At 45.1% G+C, this 21,925-nt stretch overlaps 6 protein-coding genes across 6 annotated transcripts; 4 read left to right on the top strand and 2 right to left on the bottom strand.

The window, feature by feature from the left end:
• Positions 1-229: 229 nt before the first annotated feature.
• Positions 230-1,668, top strand: L199_003812 (uncharacterized protein; the record flags this gene model as incomplete). Its single annotated transcript, XM_064889540.1, has 4 exons — positions 230-485; positions 592-653; positions 775-1,445; positions 1,572-1,668. The coding sequence occupies 4 exons, from the start codon at positions 230-232 to the stop codon at positions 1,666-1,668; spliced, it is 1,086 nt and encodes a 361-aa protein (XP_064745612.1).
• A 653-nt stretch (positions 1,669-2,321) lies between these two features.
• Positions 2,322-4,072, top strand: L199_003813 (uncharacterized protein; the record flags this gene model as incomplete). Its single annotated transcript, XM_064889541.1, has 4 exons — positions 2,322-2,621; positions 2,872-3,052; positions 3,174-3,930; positions 3,991-4,072. The coding sequence occupies 4 exons, from the start codon at positions 2,322-2,324 to the stop codon at positions 4,070-4,072; spliced, it is 1,320 nt and encodes a 439-aa protein (XP_064745613.1).
• A 145-nt stretch (positions 4,073-4,217) lies between these two features.
• Positions 4,218-4,781, bottom strand: L199_003814 (uncharacterized protein; the record flags this gene model as incomplete). The annotated part of the gene is made up of 1 exon (XM_064889542.1): positions 4,218-4,781. The coding sequence occupies one exon, from the start codon at positions 4,779-4,781 to the stop codon at positions 4,218-4,220; it is 564 nt and encodes a 187-aa protein (XP_064745614.1).
• A 446-nt stretch (positions 4,782-5,227) lies between these two features.
• L199_003815 (uncharacterized protein) lies at positions 5,228-12,072 on the top strand (the record flags this gene model as incomplete). Its single annotated transcript, XM_064889543.1, has 7 exons — positions 5,228-5,732; positions 5,791-6,382; positions 6,448-8,356; positions 8,419-8,691; positions 8,746-10,600; positions 10,661-11,793; positions 11,842-12,072. 7 exons carry the CDS (start codon positions 5,228-5,230, stop codon positions 12,070-12,072), a joined length of 6,498 nt encoding a protein of 2,165 aa, XP_064745615.1.
• A 641-nt stretch (positions 12,073-12,713) lies between these two features.
• Positions 12,714-13,444, bottom strand: L199_003816 (uncharacterized protein; the record flags this gene model as incomplete). Its single annotated transcript, XM_064889544.1, has 4 exons — positions 12,714-12,776; positions 12,831-13,057; positions 13,127-13,244; positions 13,385-13,444. 4 exons carry the CDS (start codon positions 13,442-13,444, stop codon positions 12,714-12,716), a joined length of 468 nt encoding a protein of 155 aa, XP_064745616.1.
• Positions 13,445-14,636: 1,192 nt separating this feature from the next.
• Positions 14,637-21,630, top strand: L199_003817 (uncharacterized protein; the record flags this gene model as incomplete). The annotated part of the gene is made up of 7 exons (XM_064889545.1): positions 14,637-14,793; positions 14,881-16,727; positions 16,785-18,279; positions 18,345-18,997; positions 19,054-19,801; positions 19,864-21,177; positions 21,242-21,630. 7 exons carry the CDS (start codon positions 14,637-14,639, stop codon positions 21,628-21,630), a joined length of 6,603 nt encoding a protein of 2,200 aa, XP_064745617.1.
• Positions 21,631-21,925: the final 295 nt, after the last annotated feature.

The raw sequence follows: 21,925 nt of genomic DNA on the forward strand, positions 1-21,925 counted from the left end.
CGATATTCATCATAGCTCAGACTACCATCATATATCATAGCAAGAGCAGGTCTGTGTATTCACACACGATAGCACCACACAAAGAAGTGCGCTCAGTGGTAGTTTCTGCAAATTCTGTATTCTTCATTATTCTCACTCATTTCCCTCTTCTACATTATTTCTACAATCGCTTCTACATTTTTTGTTCCTTTTGTGATTCCTTCTTCATTCCATCATTTCACGAATCAGAATGTCCGAAACTAAATTTGAACATCCCGTTATGCGAACGGGCATCGATTCGCTCACGGCTTATCAATTACCTCCCTTCCCTTCGTTTGACTTACCTCCCCTTCCACCAATCACCAATCCTCATCTCGAACAGATCATTGATTCTTACGTTTCGACTGGGCTTCGACCTTTGCTATTTGATCAAGATGTATTCCTCATGGACGGACAGGATGAGAGGGATTTTGAGGAATTGCAACTGATCGGAAACGCTCTTCTTGGTAAGTTGAAATGCGTCGTTCCTTTCTTGTCTTCTAGGTGATATTTTCCAGCAAATACGTATATTGCCCCATGGCGCTGCATGCTGATGGCTTCGCTGCTAAGTAGAGGCTATAGCGACCACATGGGGTCACGATACATTCCCTGCCTTCCGTCAAGGTGCATCAAGTGTGAGTTTTCCAAAAAGTTCAAATATACCAGTATTCTCGATCAGGTTTTCATGACTCCTGTTTTGTTACAAAACACACTGATTCAAATATTGTACTTATATTGTATGATACACATTTATAGCAATTGCAAAGTCACTTGATTCGTAAAGCAACGTTATGTCAAATGGCCATACGATACAACCTCCATACTAAAGTAAATTACGATCCGAATATTTCTATATGGACAGAAATTGATATAGGGAGAGTTCGATCGGCGGTGTTCGAAGCTTACATCGGTGCAGTATATTATTCATTATTGGGAAAAACTATTACAAATCACAAAGATGATGATACGAATCAAACAGATTCAACATCAAAAGGAGAAAAAGGGGATAAATCGTCAGTTGATGTTGGCGATAATCAAAAGTTGGAACCTGAAAAGTCAAAGAAAGAAATTCCACCTCCGATAGATTCTATGAATATGACCCGAGGTCAAGCATTCCAATACCTCTATTCATGGCTCTCTCAATTATTCAAACCAATGTCAAAATTCATTTTAGACGAATTAAAAAAGGAAGAAATCCGATTGGAATCTAATCGACCTAATCGTCGAAAAATCGCTACTAAATTCCCTGTACCGCCTGAGTGGGAACTGGAAGATCGAAAGGCGAAAGGAGGTAAAACTACTTTACATACTCAACCTCAATTGATCAAAGTCAAACCTACCTATACTGCTACTGCTGTGGTTGGTCCTTGGAATCTTCAACCTTGGAAGGTGGTCTGTACAGCTGCGGATGTAAATGGGAAAGAATGGTATGTCTTCGTTCATCGTACCTTTCCTCCAATCTTGCTGCCACTAGCCCACCCCAAACGAACAGCCAAGCATGCCGGTTGATTTAAGAAGTGCTACGTTGTGGCTGATGTTCGAGAATATTGTAGGACAGCCGAAGCTACTAGGACCACTAAGAGGAAAGCTGAGAATATGGCTGCTTGGAAGATCTGTGTGGAGATGGGTTTGATCAGTGAAGACGAGTGATATAGGGAATAGTTTGAGTCGCAGGCATGTATGAAGCACCAGATACCTAGATCAGATTCTTGATTGATTTTGTATATGGCTTATTCTATTGGAGATGGGGGAGTAAACAATGAAATACAGTATCGCTCATTGCTGGGGAGCCCCAAGAGACAAATCTTCTATTTCTTGTAGTGGTGTGGTCGATGCAACTCTCCTGTGTAGACTCTTCCTCGATCTTTGAAGACAAAGGGATACAGTCTCCCAAGGAAGCACGGTAATCTGATTTGGTGGTCAGACTCCTCAAGTTACTGAGGAGATCTGTGCGTCATGTAATGGGAAATCCAAGCACTACTTGTGATAGTGTCAAGTTCAGATATCACATTGACAATTGAGACTTGTTATATCTCAATGCCTCTTGTTTCTATTCCCATTCTGTCCATCTTATGTTCATCCTCCTCTCTTGTATTTCTATAGTAGAGATATCCTTTCTTGGTCATACGTACTTTACGATCTCCCGATATTTTACACATCCAGTACAGTGTACTATAACCTTCCTTCTTGTCCCTTCCTTCCCAGACCCAAATACTCTCCTGATATTGATCCTCTTGTACAACAAGATCTCTTTCCTCAATCCATCCTTGCCCCCAATTGAGATCAATTCTCTGGTTTTCATAATGCGATACGACACCGAGAACAACCCTCTATTTTCATACGTCCTTCCTCCCTTACCTCAATTCCCTTTACCACCTTTGCCTCGTATTGTCGATACCGATCTATACGAACAGGTGATCTCTCACGTATCGATCCAATGCTTGACCCGACGGAGCGTGATGGCTTTGGCGGAACCCGAGGAAGATTGGGAGAAGGCAGTGGATTACGAGAAACTGGAACATTTGGGAGACGCTATACTGGAGAATGTGGCCACGGGGTTGATCCATGAGGAGTTTCCTTGGTTGAGGCAGGGTGGTGCTGCTGTAAGTATTCTCTATCTGCTCATGGAGTCTGAGTGGGAGACTACTCGTTCGATTTGAAGGAGTACAGTCTATGATCATTGATACATCTTTTTCCTTTAAACTTCAAACCATCATTCCAGTATATCAATATGTTGAAGTGGTGGAGCAAACGATACTCATGTCCTTCACTCTCCCCCTTCGCTATTCATTATGTTTTGATTTGATTGGAGTCAATGGGGCATCTACTAATGGACTTTTCCTTACCTTCCAGATCATTCGAGATTACCTGGTATCCAATGCTACACTCGCTCAACTTTCAGTGATGTACAATATACCTCTACTTATCAAGGCGGACCCATCCTCGATCTTATACGTCAGATCGTCAGAGAAGATCCAAGCGTCAGTACTGGAAGCGTGGATTGCGGGTGTATATTACAATTATCTCAAGTATGGTGAGGGTGGTTGTATATCCGTTGATCATGAAGGATTGGTTAGTACATATCAACAGCGAGGAAGAACGGACATTCCAGGAGAGGAAATTATACTGAAGTCCGAGCAAGAGCTTATTCGAAGGCTCCGTACAAGATGAAGAGGACGAAGAGGATGGCGAGGATGGCGAGAAACCGCCCAAAAACCTCCAACCTGTCCTGGAACCTATCAGATCTTGTCAATCGATCAATACTGATCTGAAGGTAGAAGAAGTGAAGAAGAAGAGAGACGAGGTCTCTCATACTGCCGATTTGGAAAATCTGATCAATACCATGATGATCGCTTCTACTTTCAGTAGATCGACTACCGTCGTCCACACGACAACTGTATCGAGTACGGAGATCAGTACAATTCCAGGTCCTGGTTCAGAAAGTCTTGTCGCTACAGGTATCAATAATCAGTCAAGCGATCTGCCAGACGACTCAAGCCTACAGTCATCCCAGCTCCTACTACCTTCGCAATTATCTTCTTTACTCATGACCGATACCTCCGCAGAAAAACGACAACCGCCCTTGATCTCACCTCGTACCAAAGGCCAAGCATTCGATTACGTTCACTCATGGCTCCAACCACTCCTGACGCCATATTGCCGATGGATATACACCTTATTGCTGGAAGAACAAAATAAGATCTTATCAACGCTTCCACCGGAAGTACCTAAATTGGTGATTCCAGATCATTGGAAAGAGGAAGATAGGAAGTCCATGGGAATGCCCCAAGCTCTATCGCAACACCCTTGGATCAAAAATGTAGGTAATAAACCTGTTTATGTGAAGGAACCGAAAGTTGGGCAGAGGTGGAAGGTCACTTGTAAAGTCGTTGATCTCGATGGTAAAGAATTGTACGTAATTTGGTATGAGAAGGGGGAGGAATGCAATGCTGATATAGTGTGAGTTTGTAGGCTTGGAGAAGCTATTCGACCTAACGTACAGGCTGCTAAGAATGTTGCGGCTTGGATGATCTATAGGCAGTTGGGTCAATGAGGTAGATTGGAGTATGTCAAGAATGTTAATCTGATATTAGAGTTGAGCTATCTAGTAATACCATCGTAGTGATTTCCATAACGTGTCGTAGATCGTAAATCATGAGATACCATAGACCTGTGAATAGTCGTTATCTCACGCTTGATCAGATTGGGATATTCGCCTGTCCTTCTAAGCCTTCGATAGCCTTTCTCCACCTCTCAGCTCTAGCTTCTCTACCTAGTCCTTCTTCGACCGAAATCATCCCTTTTAGAGCATCTATCCTGACCCGTTTCAATTCGTCTACCCAAGCCTCACCTGGCGGTTCCTCCTTGTTATGGCTGCCTGAGCTTACTTCACCATCATGCCTAGTCAAGCTCCTCTCGATACGTTTCAGTATGCTCTTACAGTTTCTGTCTACGATGCCAAATTCCATCTCAGCTTTGATATAGTCCGGTACCTTCTGACTGAGATATGTTCGTCCAAGGTCTACTCTGTTTTTGTCAATGTCCAATGTAGCTCTGTCTCTCTCCGAGATTTCGGAACGTGACCGCTGATCCGAGATAGTGGTAGCAGACTTGATGGAGGCGGGCAGTGATGAAGTGAGAAGGTGGATATTGGCTTCCAATAGCTGTATACGCTGTTCGATGGGAATGGGCGTAGGGGAAGAGAGGATGGTATTGATGGTGTTGAGGTTTAGGAAGGGTGATGAGAGGATGGGAGGTGACATTTCGAGGTGGAGCCAGTCCTGGTGGAGCAGAACTTGAGGGTGTGAAATGCTTCTTACGATCGTCTGCTGAGTCGTCATGAGATCAGAGGACGGGCATGACAACAGTCCTTCGTCGTTGCGATATTTGATTTTCACGAGGGGATGATACGCGCAAAGTTATCGAAGCACGTGGTCGAAACAGTCTAACCCCACAGTTGTATTGCGGGGGTAAATGGTCGGGTATAGCGGATAGGTCTCATGAATGGGATCACCGACGCTCGAACCCTCTTTGTGTGCTCGACTCTGCCATATACCACAAGATGCATGGGATCATCCGTAGGTACGACGAGTACACCTGATACACCTTGCACCTGTTCATTGCTTTGTTCTACTCGACTACCCATCTCATCTCACTCCTATCGTACTTTAGCTCTTATGCCACCTGATCCCACCCAGGACCTATCATGATGGTCTCCATCCTATCCTTCTTCCAGACCAAGAAGAAGGGTAAGAGAGCGAGGTCACGATCCCCCTCTCCCACCCAGCAGCAGCGGCCCTCGTCCGCCCCTCGTCCAACTCAGCAGCCTACACCAAGTGGTACATCCAATACCAGTCGACCCACTCGATTCCTCTCATTGAGACATAAATCGGGCTCATCATCCTCGACAAAGCCATACGATCTCACAGGTAGAAGAGGAGGTACGAACGAGCTAACGAGGAAGAGAAGTAAAGGCAAGTCACTTGAGTCTAGCAAGCCCGACTTGACCAGTGCCTTCATACCGAAGTTGGACCTGGGTTTTGATATACCCAGAACTGAAGATGCAATACAGAAAGATTCTTTGGATATACATGGTGTAGGAGAGAAGATGGTCCTTCGTCAGCAGGAGAAAGAGGTTATTAGTAAGCTGCAGCTGAGTGTAGAGGAAGTGAAGCTTGCATGGGAAGTTATAGGTAAAGCTCTTAGAGAATCAGGTAGGTCTGTGCTATCTTGCTCCTCCTTTCCTTACTGACATGCAGCTCATATTGGTAGATTTGAACCAACATGGCCTGGTGCTACCTCTTCGACCCAACACAGATCCCACCACTCAACTATACCTGCTTGCTATATATTGCCTCGTCATACGTCCGGATCTTCTATCAAATTTTCCAACCATAGCTGCACAGTTCGCTCAGCCAACCTCCAACCCTTCTAGAATATGGCGAGAAAGACTCACCTCAATCCTCAAAGACGGCGAGACAAGCTCTGATCTTTCAGAAGTACTCAAATACACCTTACGTCGTCTTCAACCCACTCCTCCCGAGCCACTGGTCGATACTGGCTTGTACACCGCATTCGTCAAAGCTGAACGCTCGTCTTCCTATCCTCTTGATGCTTTCGAGACGCTTCTCTCACCTCGACTGAAAACTGGAGTAGCGAATTACCTGAATGAAATCTTCGAAGTGTGGTCTGCGGTGATCACGCATGCGGAGCAGAATGCTATGACGCCTGGAAGATTGGCTCATCTCCTTGGTTGGTGGACTTGGGGCTGTTCCACCGGGAAATTCAAATCATGGGAAGAATTATATAAGGATTGGAAGAGTGCTGGTCAGAGGATGGAACATCTACTATACGTCTGGATAAGGTGAGATTTTTTTGAGACGCTTCGTGAAATCATCTAAGCTGATTTCGCATCCCGGTATCACATAGACATCAGTCCACAAAGACGCAACTACCCACTCGTTTGCTTGAAGTTGTCCAGGACTACCCTTTTGGCGAGGCATCAACAACGGCGGATCAACCGCCATCACCACCTCCATCATCATTCCCCCGTCAGACTCTGCATATCACCTTGACTTCATCTATGCCTGTTACTGGGCTGTTCGACACCCCGGAGGATATCCTTTCAAGCTCGCTTTCGGCGAAGCTAAATGAGAACGCTACTGCGCCCCTATGGTCGGCTCTGAAAGCTGTAAAAGATTTGGACTTGTCGAAGATCTTGTCGACAGATTCCATGAATTTCTTGGGACAGGTTACAGAACCCACAGATATACCATCAACACCGTATCCAGCTCAAATGAGGTCTCCGATACAGGTGAATGTTACGCCTTCGGGTCAGCCCACATCGAACGGAGGTACTTTCCGTGGTCGATACCACTCTCACAGCGGAGATTTATCCTCTCCCGCCACCAATGTATCTTCTTCGACCACGTCACCTAACCTTTCAACGCTCCTGAATGTCAGAGAAGATGATGATTCACCCAAGTCTGTTAAGAAACAAGCATCTCTTGGTGTACTGCCCAAGACCGGCGGTTCAGCATGGGACGATTTCCAGAAGTCCGGATTCGGTGATTCCCCTAAGACTGCCGGTAAACTCGATTTAGCCTTCTCACCTGGATCTACAAGTAAACCTATCGTACCTCCTGCCTCGACCATTCAGCTAGGAGCTAACATCACAGAAGGGCCAGTGGCCATGAAAAGAGCAACTTTCAGCGATTCCAAAGGTTCAAAAGCAGTGTATGGCATTGCAAACGAAGATGTTATCGAGATAGATGATACTTTCATGGCGTTTGTGGAGGATGCACAGCTTGACCGACCTAGTACCGCCTCCTGGCCGCCTTTCTCCCTTGTTCGACTTAATCCTTTAGTCCAACCGCTCCATTGTGAGAAAGTGATCGAATGGCTTCTTATAACCGTCGTGCACCGTTCTCCTCGAATACCTGCCCCTGAGCCCATACCTCAATCAACACAAGAACTTGAATGGAACCGCCCGACTTCTCCTTCTTCTTCCAAAGCTGGTACACCCCGTGGATTCAAGGGCATCACCGAGTCGTTCAAGCGATCCTCATCTTTCCAATCGGGTATGAACCTTCGGCGGTCTTTCTTCGGTACTTCCGGCTTCTCACTGTCAAGACATGTTTCGGATGAATTGGATAATTTACCTGAAAGTGAGAGTGACAATGCTCATCAGTTAAGAGCTCCTCTCTCCGCTGCTAGTCTTACACCTACAGAGTACACCATCACGGAAATGGGAGAGATGATAAAGATTCCCTCGCCAAACGAAAAGGAGGATGAAGCTGTTGTTGGACCCCCGGTATCGGGTGGAGCTGGACCTTCTCTCGCAGCAGAGAAAGAGATCGATGCCGATGTGGCCACTATCAAGGGCAAACCTATGGCCACCGGTCTCACCACCGGGCCATCAGTCGATACTTTGGCATCTCAATGGAAATATGCTGGCGAAGGAGCTGAACACATCGTTTTCTCCCATCGGGGTACATTCTCAGAGTACAATGGCAAGGTACTTCGTCTGAGGAAATCGCAATTTTTGGGCAATTCACCAACTGATCCGGGGTATCGTCAAACCCTTAATGAATGGACATTCAATCTACTTCCTCAACTTGTTCCCTCAGAGTTGTTGATACAGACTCAAGAGGTTAATCTCGCTGAAGGTTGGGTGAAAGATCTGTTCGCACAAGCAGATGCCACTCGGCCTGAAGAAAGGAAACTACTAGGCGATCTGAAGAGTCTAGTGGTAGGTGAAGCGAAAGGGGTGATCATGGAAGATACAACTACGAATGAAAAGAAAGATGGCATAGTCAATCTAGCCTTTGAGATTAAAGTGAGTTGCCCACCTCAATGTTCCACGCTAGAGCACCTTCGGCTAACATTGGTGTTGGATAGCCTAAATGGGGCTTCTTACCTGATGCGTCTACCATCGTACCGCCCGAAGCTGCCGAAGTAAAATCTAAACATTGTCGATTCTGCATGCACCGTCATCTGAAGGGCCACGACTCGTCAGCAGAATGCAAGTTCTGTCCTCTAGATCTATATTCGGGTGAGGAAGTCAGGATGAAAAAAGCCATCAATGGTCTGTGGGGAATATGGGAGCAGAGTCAGGGAAAGGAGAACAATTGGAGAGTGTTTGTCAATGGAGAAAGGATCAGTCCTGATAAGGTGAGCTGAATCTGGAAATATACCAGACTGGGAGCTAACGTGGCACTCATCTAGAGTGAGAACGTTGCAAAATACTTTGATGGTGGACACAGCCTGGCAGATTACATTGCCTCATCCATTATTCCGATCCTCAACAGCTCTCAAGTCTTCCAGACCCTCAAAACCCTACAATCGACTCTTGATCCCACTGATATATCAGATCTGGCATCTCGATTTTCTTCTGCTCATCCCGATGCAGGACTCTTCGACCCAGCTCTCATACCTTCTCCCACATCAGCCGAATTAGAAGAATTCATCAAACTCTATCTTTCTTCTCCCGAAGCGGGGAAGACCGGCGATGCTTGGACTTTGAGACAGAGGATGATAGGATTCGCTTTATCAGCCATTTTCAAAGATTGTTCAGTCTTTGTGAAATTCACGCTCGCTTCGTCTTCTCCCCCTCTCTCGCCTTCAACTGAGAAAACAGAGGAAAAATGGAGCTTGGTGGAAGGTAGTGGCAAAGTCAAAATCATAGATTTGGATTTGAAACCGATTCAGAATTTGGGTAAATGGAGAATTACAGATGATAAAATTTGGAAATATTGGTTAGATACTCATCCGTCTTCCACACCAACCACAACCAAACCCGAACGCGATACCCAGAAGAGTGACGACGCAGTTACAGAGGAAGGAGGGCGAACGTTAGATATCGCAATTCGACATAAAGCTATTTCAGGGTTGACATTAAGTGGAATCTCAGAAGTTGGATCTACTAATACTTCTGATGGAGCTCCAACCAGAGCTTTGTTCATTCCTACTCCTGATAGGAAGAGGGAAAATAACCCTTTACCTACTCCTGCGCTGGTCACTGCTGGATCAAGTATGGAAGATTCACTTGACCCAGTTGACCCCCGGAGTGACCAGAATCATCAATCAGAGTCACCAGTGGAAGATCGAGGTAGTTCTGTGCCTCAAGCTGTTGATGAAGCGATTGAACCTAGGAGGACGAAACGGTCGATGGCTCCTTCACCTTCACCTCCTCCATCTCCTGCTCTTGACATACCAGAACAAGATGAAGATCGATCAAAGGAAACCCCAAAAATGCTGAAAGACGATGTATCGCCCGAAATTCCGCTTGATAATGAAAGTACGGCTCAAGATCATCAGCAAGAAAGGGATATTCTCATGCCCCCAACTCTTCATGACGATGAAAACGTAGGAAAACCCCAGAAGACAGATGAATCCTCCAGTATAATCGGAGCTGGTTTAGCCGGATTGGGAACTGTTGTTGGACTAGCTGCGGAAGCTGTCCATGCTATAGTGGAGGAGTTCACGGAGCCTCAGCCTGAAAAGGGACAAGAGAGGGAGCTCGTGAAGGATGATGCCCAAGTCGACGATCAGAGCAAAGCGGTAACCTCAATCGAGCCAGACGGTGTTCTCGCTTCGGAAGTGCGCCAAGCTACCAACCCTGTGGAAGAGCCTGCTTCCACCGAACAACGTGTGGACAATATCGACACTCAATCTATTTCTGCTGTTGATAATGAGCATGACGGCCAGGGTACCAATCCATTCGCACCGAATGAACAGCTCAATACCGATAACATCATCTCATCAGAGCCAGCCGTTGTACATGAAATGCCAAACGAAGAAGAAGCTGAGGAATATCATGAGCATACGCCTCAAGCCGAAGCAGATCGCGTCAACGTCGAACCAGACACCCCTCAAGCTGAATTAGAAAATTTCTATACTCCTGCCGAAACTCCTTTGATCTCTCAACCGCCTACTTTCGATATACCTGCAAACCTTCCAGCTCCAGTGGAAACATCTGACTCTTTGGAACTCCCTTCCTTGACCGAATCGTCCGATATGATCAATGATGTTGCTCAGGAAGTATCAGATCAGGCAGATCAAGTTGATACAGCATCAACAGGTCAGCTTTACATGGCTAGTGCACGTGTGCAAAACATTTTTGCTGATGATGTTTGCGTAGCTGATACACCAGAAGTGACGATTATACCCATCGAGGATGCTACACCGAAACGAGATGGAGATGAAGCAGTATCCGACTCGTTTGAGGATCAGGGGGATAGTGCACCTGTTCCGATCAAGATTGAAGATACTTCGACTGAGCAGAACAATGCAGTTGTCGTACCTGCCAGCACCGAAATTAATGCCGACACCCCCTTACAGTCCGTTGACTCTCCCGAAGCTGCCGCCTTCAAGACCGGTATTCCCGCTTCGCTAATTTCTACCACAAAGGATCCCGCTGTATCTCGAGATCTTTCTAGTCAAGATGTGTCTGCACCTCCGCAGGATCCACCCGAGCCACCGGTCGCGGCAGCGCTTGCCGAAGAGAATTCCTCACTCGAGGTTGATGGACATCCAGCAGATCAAGTGCCTCATGACGAAGCCGAAGCTGAAGGTGCCCCCATGACTCAACATTCTTCTGCGCCTCCTCCTGTAACGAATGTCGAGATCCCAGCTAATCAATATGAGGTATCCTCATCGTTGGGTCTTGCTCCGGTAGAACCTGATCATCCCCACGAACTTTTAGAAGACGAAAAAACTGAGAATACTTTGGGCCCTAACGATGATGTACAAGCTTCAGAACCTCCCAACGAACCTTCGGCCGGGATCAGTGCCCCGCCTCACTCAGGTCTTGGTCTTGCTGAAGCGACTTCGAACGAAACAGCGAAGGTGTCAGAGATTCCACCCATTCTAGGTCAACCGATCAACTCTACGACTATATCCTTCTCGAATAGTGAGCTATCTTCCGACAACCAACCTATCATCTTTGAAGATCCAACCGAGTCACAAGATCACCTTTCTCCACTTGTATCGGACCATCACCAAGCGGAAGAACCAGTTTATGACCATCATGATCTGTCGACGATCTCTGAAGATGGTGAATCATCTGCACCTAGTTCCACAGACATGTCGAAGGATGCTAGTCTACCTACCACCGATGATGGTGAACAGTGGGTCGAGGATGCTCAGCCTTCGCAAGAACAAGAGGAAGAGGAGACTCCCAGAGCTATACATGAGATTTTGGTTGAAGAGGTCAACGTGCGTCGACCTGTGGATGAGAGAGAAGGTAGACTCGAGGAAGAAGAAGGCAATTATGTAAGCGAGCGACAAGATGAAGGCACTTCGCCGGTTGAAACAGTTTAGGAAAGCGTAAGCGAACCTGTTCATGAGATACCGACGAATGTGAAACCTGCAGGAGCTTCGAATGAGAATGGCATCACACCATCGGAATCTACCTCAATTGTCAAACCAGCTGGAGAAGAAGTGAAGATTACTGAATCTGTGGTTAATCCGAGATCAAATGCATCAGACGATGCTGGAGTTTCGCATCTAGTCGAGAAAGAATATTTACATGGAATCACTCCTCAACCTTAGATGCAATCTCAATACCCCTTTTGCCTATACTCATCGATATCAGAGTCATACCATTCCATATCATTAATTTGGTTTCCCCCTCATTCTCTCTTTGTACGTGTATATATAGTTTTCTCAGTCCTTGTTACCCTGCACGTTTTTAATACTGTGTCCTTTGATCACCATCATATACCTCGTTCGAAAATATTGTAAATAAATACCTCCATAATACTCGTATACTCATAATACCAGACTACCATGATAGATAGCTGTTTGTCTGACGAATGAATTAATGCTCATGATTTGCTGATAACTTACTACCCGTATAGTGGTACAAGTTTTATTGATCTTACATACAGATGAACAAAAGAAATAATAACAGAAAATACAAGAATAAGATACATGATATAACTTCATTAGGACTCTGGAAAGAACATAGGTTAACAAGTCATCAGTCCTTTGTCAAAAGTTCGAAGCGAGTGTCTAAGTAAACTAAACTAAACATACAGTAGTATAATATGGTATCTGGTAATACAGTTCATCAATTCAAAGCGTAAGTTCAGTCCAGTCCAAAACCCTACAGTACGATTCTTCAGCGTTCTTCTGTCTAAAAATTTTCATTTCTAATCTATCGATTGACATGAACATATCCATCGTAAAGATCAATTATATCCCCTCACACCAACTCCACCAAATCTCACTCCCCTCTCCCCTCCCTCTGTTCGCTGAGTATATTACCCCCTATTACCACCTGTATAGACGGCAGAAGGGAATCTCACTCCTCCTGAGGAAGGTACGTATGCCGGAGAAGTGTTCGGTCCGGTATATTTAGGAAGAGTAGGATAATGCTTTTGAGAAGGGTAGTAGATCTTGGTAGGTGGTGAAGTGTATGCTGGAGGAGGTGAGCCGTAAGCTGACGATAGGTTGGGTATGGAGTTGCGTCGACGGTTGTGAATGTAGATAAATAGGATGATTAGGATTATAGCTAGGACGGCTATGATTATACCTAAGAGTAGAATGATTAGCACTGTGTTTTTCTTGTCTGGGATAATCTTATGGCTTGTGAGAAACTTACCTGCGATAGCTCCTATACCTATTCCACCACCACCACCACTCTCTTCTGCACGGGTGGCAAATTTTCCCGAGCATTCAGGTAATGGTGCAGAATTGAGGTCAGCGTAGGTAGGAATAGGCTAGATAGAGTGAAGTGTATGTATCAGCTTAATATTGATTGTCAAGATAGGACTGATAAGATAACAAGGATCGACCCCTAGGCCAATCGAAGGTCGTGGTAATGACGAGGCGAATGCGTGTTTGGGATGTGGTGACTTACTAAAGGACAAGATCCGATCACGGGTAACAAGAGGGTTAAGAGGATCGTTAAGAAAGTCATGTTGTTGGTGTGCATGTGGGATGTGGTGTGGTATGATCTGTTATGATAAGATAAGGATGGATGATAGATGTGCTAGGTGATCATTGTTGAATATATAAGAGATGAAAATGGAAGAAGATGGAGATGGTCTTCATATATATATATAGGTCGAGATAACTGCAGTCTGGTAATTCGGAATTCCCTCAAATATGAGTGATTATGAATAACTATGGTATGTGAAAAGCGGCAATGGCTGTTCAACCTATCACCGACTTACTCATCTCAATTGACATTGTATCTCAAAGGTAAAATATCTGATACTGGGTGGCAAATACAGTATACTGTACGAATGACATAGCCCTGATCTATCACTCGCATCTGTGTGTTTCCTTTCCTCTCCTTTCCTTTCATAGAAGCTTGCGATAAACGCTATGACGTCTTTCAGATGGCTGATATCATCGCGTCTCTTCTCCTATGATACCGGCCACATGCTGTGTAGAGATTCCATGCTGATCATTCCTTTGAGCCGTGAGATCACACACAGCTTTGAGATAGTCTGTTGAGAGAGATTGATGGTCTTTATCGTACCTTTCGTGAGACTGAGTAAGATATTTGAGGGATATTTCGACCTATCATATCACTCCCAGTAGGATGTAGGAGGTTCAACATCCCGTAATAAGATGAGCTGTGCAAAGTTTGGTCATGGACTTGAGTCGTCTCCAGCTTGACCACCATCAATCCAACGTCGATGCGCTTCCCCACTCTTAATCCTTTGATCCAGAAAGAGTGGGTGAGGTGGTCTGCCTCCACTCTCCCGCGGTGGTAGCACATCTACGCGTTTTGTGTGCCTTGATCCTGAACATTGAAGATTGAACATTACTTTTTTGTACCATCAGACGCGTTAAGGGTTTCCAGAGTGCTGCCAGGATCATCTCGTGATTTTCTATAGCTGCATTCAGCCTCCTCTCTCTGTAACGAACATTACTTTTGTCTTACAGTGATACCTTACCACCATACATCATCATCATTGCTTTCATCAACCACTCACGCATAAATTCGTGACTGCTATACTAATTCCTCATTCAATACTGCCCAAGCCCATCATTGTAGCCTAGTCCTTTCCCATCTATCAACTTCACTGATCAATCAACCAACCTTCATATCGCGACACCTAGACGCCCTCACACATCATCCCGCCTGTCACCCAAGACAGATGTCAACCCTCGCATCACATCGCTCTCATGTCTCCTTCTATACCGACGATGATACGCATGTAGGATCAAGCTCATCATCCCCTATGATGCAAGATGGAGCTTTGGTAGCTTCATCGTCTAGTCCGATAATACCGCTTGGACCAAGTAAGACCATTCGTGAGTCAACGTAACACTTCACACCTTATCACATCTTATGTATCTATTCATACAACAAGTAAACTAATCTAAGTCTGATTCGACTAGCAGCTATCAATAGACGAGGAGTGATATTCTCTCCTCGGACAGATACCAAATATTTCCATTCCGACGACCTAATCCTACCTTCACCTACCCATCATCTAACACCCAAAGTCCCTTCATCCATTCGATCATACTCCGATCCCGTCACACCCATCGATTCACCATCCCACTCCAGAAGCAAACTTCAGAGTCGTAATCTTTCAGATACACCACTGTTAGTACGGAGTATCCTAAAATCACGGGTGGCTCAGCAGATCAGATTAGCAGCGTCGGTCGAAGAAGGTACACTGAACAATAAAGAGGCCGCCAGATTACTAGTGAGCGGCAAGAGACCTAAGCTGTTGGCTAAGGACTCGTTTCAGCTGGCTATACTGAGAAACGCAGCTGGAGATACGAATGGGAAAGGGAAAGGGAGGGCGCAAGACGATATGCCAAGTTCAGATGATAGTACCTCATCGACCAACTTACCTGGACAACAAATCTCTTCGGAAGGTAATGAAGATATCATCGTAGAGGGTGATAGTTCAGACGAAGAGGAAGAGACTGTTGAAGAAGATGGTGCTTTATCCACTTCCTCTCTAATCGGTATCGTATTGGACGGCGCAGAAGATCTGTTAACGTTGGAAGAAGCTTATAACACTCTCACATTACGATTACGGACACGCATACCAATACAGAATGATACCGCCGATCCCCTCACACCAGCCCAAATAGATGATGTTAGAGTGTCAACACAACCTATCAAAGATGAAGCGCCTGCTATGGTTCGAGCGATCCAACGAGACTTACAGAGGTTATTAGGCAAGTTACCAAATAGTGAGATGGATTCCAGTGAGGGGGATCATACACCGTTCAGAGGTTTGATGCCTCTTCGTGACTACACACCTACTTCTAATGGCCAACGCGGTCGATTCACACCTTCTCCCACACCCGGCATAGGTCCAACATCATCTTCACCTACCAAAGCAGCTCGACAGGGGTATACAGAGTCGGAAGTACGATATCGAAGAGAAGCCTCTGGTGTCGGCGCAGCGGTTCTTCGTTTTCTCGCATTTACCTTTCATTCACCTCACCTTTTCTCATGCTTCAGTGAAGCAGATCTACAGTCAATGTTAGAACAGGTGATGATAATACCTCGAACACCCAAATTACCTACTCCTAATCCTAAACGAACATATTACCTCTCCATCGTCATCCTCGCTCAAATGAATATCCCCTCGGCATGTGTACAGCCGGTCAAAGATAAAGTCGTTCGAGCTTTGGAAGGTGCTATGGCGGATACGTTAGGATCAATGGGAGGGAATATGATCTCGGGCAAAGAAGGTCCAAGTGCAATCAAGAAAGAAGGCTATAACGCAGTAACGAATCTGGTCTCGAATTACCCAACCATCTTATTCCCTCATTATACCGATCTACTATCGACCTGTTTGAAAGGTATGGTCAACCCTGCTCAGCTCATTCGATATAAATCAGGTCTGGCCATTTCAGCTTTCGCCAGGGCCAAGTTCAGTTTACTCGCTACAACTCAGAATGCCTTGATGGCAGATCCAAGTAATCCAGTCATCAAGGAGAATTGGATCAAAGTGAAAATGTTGATTTCGAAAAGTGAATTTTTCATAGTCAGCCATTTGAAAAGCGCTTTGAAGATTCCTGGTAAACAAGCGCCGATCTACGGCAAAGATGGCGAGAAGAAATTAGAATGGCATTCGCTGGAGCAAATGTTCAAAGATACCGTCGGATCTACTACAGACGTCCACTGGGCTTGCGCTGCTTGGAGTGTGATTGTAACTCTTATGGGTTCCGCTTATGCTTCTTCGGGATTATCAAGTGGTTTCGATCATATCATGGATGTGAGTTGCCTCAAAATCTTGATGATAGCTTGGTAAACTGACATTAGACCCGTTTAGCGATCATTACAACCTTCGACCAATGTTGTACGACCTCTCCTCGCTCGAGTCGCATGGAATCATGCCATTCACGCTTACCTCTCTTCCGGATTCGCTTCTTCTATCACTGAAAATGGCCATATCATATGCTCGTACAAGCCATTCGCCGCGTCATCTCAACAGACAGTTGAACAACGAACTGCCAATATCCAATTCCCCGTTAACCTTGCTCTCGCCAAAGCAACCGACAAAGCATCATACGCTCGAGCCTTGACCAACCCGAAACCTGGCGTGGAATCGCATTGCGTCTGGCAACGATCAGAGAAGAGCAAGAAACTACAATGGCTCATCACTTGTGGTCTCGGATCAACGGCTGTTGTATACGCTCACACGGGTATCGCGCTCTATCATGAAGATCAACCTGCCAAAGAGATGAGTCAGATATCAGGATTACCTTCTTCAGATGGCGGGATGGTCCTACCTGACTTGTCGCCTGAAGAATCAAAATTGCCTCGACTTGATATCGCATGGGAGAAAGTGGTCAATCCGATGATAAGATCCTTCTTCGCTATCTGCGGCGTCGACAGATTGATAATTCACGGCTGGCAGATACTGGACGCTATCACTTCGCCTACTAGCGAGTCTCAGCCCGAATGGAGCTTGGACAGGTTACTGGTCACCCGATATATGAGTGGAGAAGTATTTCTCAAAGAGAAAGAAACCGATTTTGCGGATCTATTGAACGATATTCAAGATGATGAACTGAAGCCATCCAATATACCTTCCTGGGGCCATTTCTGGGCTGCGAAGAGATTAGGTCGATTGTTAACCCTTTTTGATGAAGCCTTATCAAGCATAAATGGTATGAATGATCCTTCGACTATAGAGTGGATTAGAAACGATAATGGTTTACCGATTATCCCAAGACCTTTATCGAATATATGGGAAAACCTTCTTCTGGCTCTGAAATCAGCTAAAATCGCTCATGCGCCTCCTACACCCCTTTTCCTAGTCGGTCTACAGACTGTCACGACGCAACTTGCTCAGACACTCACTCGAGACCCCAAGAGCTACGTACCGATAAGTCAGATAGATGAGAAGGGACGGTGTCTCCTGGACGAAGATGAATTGAGGATTGGTATGATGACTCATCTATTCGATGTTGCCGTTGAGGTACTGGGTGAAGACATTTTAGGATCGACCAGACTTCGACCAGACCACTTACCTCCTTCCGCCTCGGAGCAAAGCAATTCAAGTATATTCCAGAATGCCTTTGGAGGAGATGCCAATGGATATCCGACTGTCGCTGGTACACTCCTAGGGCACCTTTTACGATCGAATTTACCTTCTGCTTCTCCGTCGTCGAAATACCAATTCAAAAGATTAGTTTCGAACATGTTGGATATAGGCTCGTTGCCTGGCTATGCTGGGAAATTATTGGGTGATATCACGAATGCTATGCCTTTCCTATTTGAAGATTGTGAGGAGATACAATTAGATATTTGGAGATTGCTTGGTAAGCTGCCTTTTTCCGGTCCTACTGATAAGTAATATATAGCTGACAATCGTTCTTATTCTTAGCCACCAAATGGACGCAAATCATTGACCTTCAGCCATCCTCCACAACTTCATCTACCAATCACACCGGTGCGCTACTAGTCTCCTTACTCTCAGGTCCATTCAGAGCTCGACAAATCACTTCATACTGGCATCGTCAAGCTGATAAATCCGATCTCGAAATCTGGGAAAATCTACTGAAAGTCACTGTATTGCGATTCCGAGCTAAGAGGTTTGGATCAAATTGCGGTGTTTTAGAAGCTCTAGCAGGTCATTTGGAAGATTTCCTTGGTGAAGGCGAAAAGACCAGTTCGACTACGATTACCCTCTCTTGTCTCGCTTCTGCGATCTCATGGATGTCGTTCACTACTCCTACTACCGAAGGATCACAGGCATCACCTTGGCATATCTCAGATGAAGATTTCGTTCCTACCGATTTCCTCACTTTGCTCAATAACGCTTTGGTTGAGGCGTACCCTGTGTCTGATAATCAGAATGAAACTCAGACCAAAATGGATTTCTCACCTGCTGTATTCGACTTGCTGAATAACCTGATTAGAGTGTTGGAAAGTACACCTAAACAATTCGTTGGCAAGGTTTTGAAACCTGTTCAAAGTGGGTTGGCAATTTGGCTAGAGGATAGGGAAAGAGTAGTAGAGGGAGAAATGAATCAACAGGTGAGATTCATGTCGCAACTATCTATGAATACAGCTTATCGTGTTTCAACTTGTAGCTCGACGTGATCTATATTTCACTTCTCAATACACTTTCATCCTCAATGCCTACCGAAGAACTCCCCGTCAACTCTGAAACACTCAACTCTCTAGCTGAATTGTATTTCCCTCGAATCTCCAGAGCTACTTCATCAGCCGTACCATTCACTTTCCAATCTTTCTGGAACAAGACTTTTGGTACTGCATCATCTGGTCGATTGGAATATTCAGAAGATGTCGCTGATTTCCTTCGAGATTTGTTGATGGCTGTTCCTGGCATGATCGTTTGTCCAGGATTGGAAGGCGATAGTCAATTATCTGAAGAAGAGAGCTTGGCGAGATTCCCTCATGTTCAGCAATTACCTAAACCTCCTGTGCCAGGACCTATAGAGATTGAGGTGGAAGTCGAATTGACGAATCCTGAATATGATGCTGATATCTCGCAATCTATCGAACCTACCCAACCTCAACTTCCACTTCAGCATGAGCTTGACAATGAGCAGCCAGAAGAAAAAGAAGAGGACATCTTGGTAGACGCCACGAAGGATACTATCGAACCTCCTTCGCCTACCCCCTTGCCTGTCACCGACAACAGGGATAAAATAACCCAAGAAGGTGAAGATGTGTTTGGTCCGGCAGCTATGACTCGGGCTACTAGATCGAAAGCGACGAAGAAGGCTAGTAAGAAAGGTAAAAGTAAGACTAAGAAGAGCAAGTCGACTGGGAAAATCCCTGGGACTGAGGTAGAAGAAAGTATGGAAATGCAATGTGAGCTGGCTTGGGCACACAGTCTGAGGGATATACAGCTGACATCGTTTTGCATAATGTAGCTTTACCTGGAACCAAACGAACCAGAGTCGAACCTCCTACCAACAGCCGCTCGTTACCCGTTGTACATATTACACCTCTGGTGGCAGATTCCGAAGTCGATGAGGACGGTGAAGATTGTATAATTGTCGTACCTAGTCCAGGATACTATAGACGAAAAGGGATACCACAACCACAGCCTTCTTCAACTCATACACCAGCTGTAGAAGCTGGACCTGAAGTCGAGATGAAGGAAGAACAGGATGATGTGGTACGGGAAGACGTAATTGAAGGTACACCTACCCCTGCGACTAGCGAAGTACCGATGGATGAGTCAGAAATCGAACATGATGCACCGCTGAATGTGGTAGCTGAACCAGAACCGGAACTCACTCAAGTCGCTCAAGATCTCGAGGTTCAGCCTACTCTATCCAATGCAGCACTCCCTCAATTGGTAGCTCAACCAATATCCGAACTCACTCATGATGTTCGGCCGACCCCATCAGAATCACCCTCCCGACCCTCTCTACTCACGTCTGCGAGTAGGTGGTTATCGAGAGTCCAGTCGTTCCCTTTCTTCTCGCCTTCGATCGCATCCCCGCCAGCTGAACTGTTTCCTCCTGCTACGCAAGTTGAGCCAGCAGCGGATAATGATTTTCAACAGGAGATTGAGGATACGTCTCAGATCGAATCAAGTGTAGAGAAGAGCCAAATAAAAGTCACGACGAAGAAGAGTAAGAAGAGTAGGATTAACAAAAAGAGAAGATCATCCACTCCTGCCTCGGCTTCTGCCACTGCTTCTATCAATGATCATACCGAGGAAAACACCCCATCTCAATCGCAACCTCAAACTGCAGTCGCATCTCAAACTCAACCTGTAAAATCGCTAAGTAAGAGTACCTCAACTGAGTCGATCGCCTCCAACGCTTCTGCGATTTCAACGACAACGAGAAGCAGTAAGCGAAAGCGAGGGATCGAACCTGAACCTGAACCTGTAGACCAGCCGATATCAGAAGACAGGAAAGGTAAAGGACGAGCCATCATACCTGAGATTCAAGTTGATGAGATCGAGTCAGAACCTAGAAGATCCAAAAGACGGAAGTCAAGATCCAAGATTGAAGAAACAACCGAATCACAGCGATCGCTGCCTTCACCTTCACGATCAGTTGAATTGCCAGAACCAATTGAGATTGATAATGAAGAAGAAGAGGACGAGTTGCTTTTATCTCCTGAATCTGCAAGACGAAGGAAGAGAGAGGAAGATGAATTGATAGCTAGGGTTTCTCAAGGTACTAGTAGTAAAGTTTGGAGTGAGAGTATAAGTGGAAGGTTCGATGGTGAGTTTGAGAATTATCGACCGATACAGCTGGAAAATATGCTGATATAAATCCCGCATTGTAGATGCACCTGAAGATCTTTCTTCGATCTTACGTCGACCATCATTAATCAGATCCGGTTTAAGTGGTGCTTCGGCCTCCTCATCATCAGTACGATCTAATACCCCCTCACCTACCAATTCAACCTCTACTTTATCTACTTCATCTCCTTCTAAAACCAAAACCAAAAGCCAAAGCCAAATAAGAGAGAAGATCAAAGCATCTCCCAATAAACGAAATACCCAACAAACAAAGATATTAAACATGTTGGAAGAAGCTGTGAAATCAAAGAAGGTGATTGAAAATCTAGATTATCAAGGTGTTAAATCTCTCTTGAAAAATTTGAACGAATTGAGAGAAGCGGCTGAACAGAGAATGTATGAGAGGATGGAAGAGTTGAGGAATGCCAAGTAGAAGTTGGAAGGAGATTGTGTATATATGTATATAGTATCATTAGTTTATCTTGTTCTTGCTAAAAATAATAATTATCAGTTTCTTCATACATATAAAATATACATAGATATGTAAATCATCAAAAGAAGACGAGACATGTGAATTGTAGATCAGATAGTATAATAGTAATGAATTCACGATAGAACGAAATGAAATTGAGATCAGATGCATGAATTCGTTGAAAGATCTTGGTAAATAATGATAATGCATTAATAACTATAGTGGTCGATCATACGTATATGTTTCTCGTCAATAT

Source organism: Kwoniella botswanensis, chromosome 1 (assembly GCF_036426115.1).
Source record: "Kwoniella botswanensis chromosome 1, complete sequence".
In the NCBI taxonomy this organism is placed as follows: Eukaryota; Fungi; Basidiomycota; class Tremellomycetes; order Tremellales; family Cryptococcaceae; genus Kwoniella; species Kwoniella botswanensis.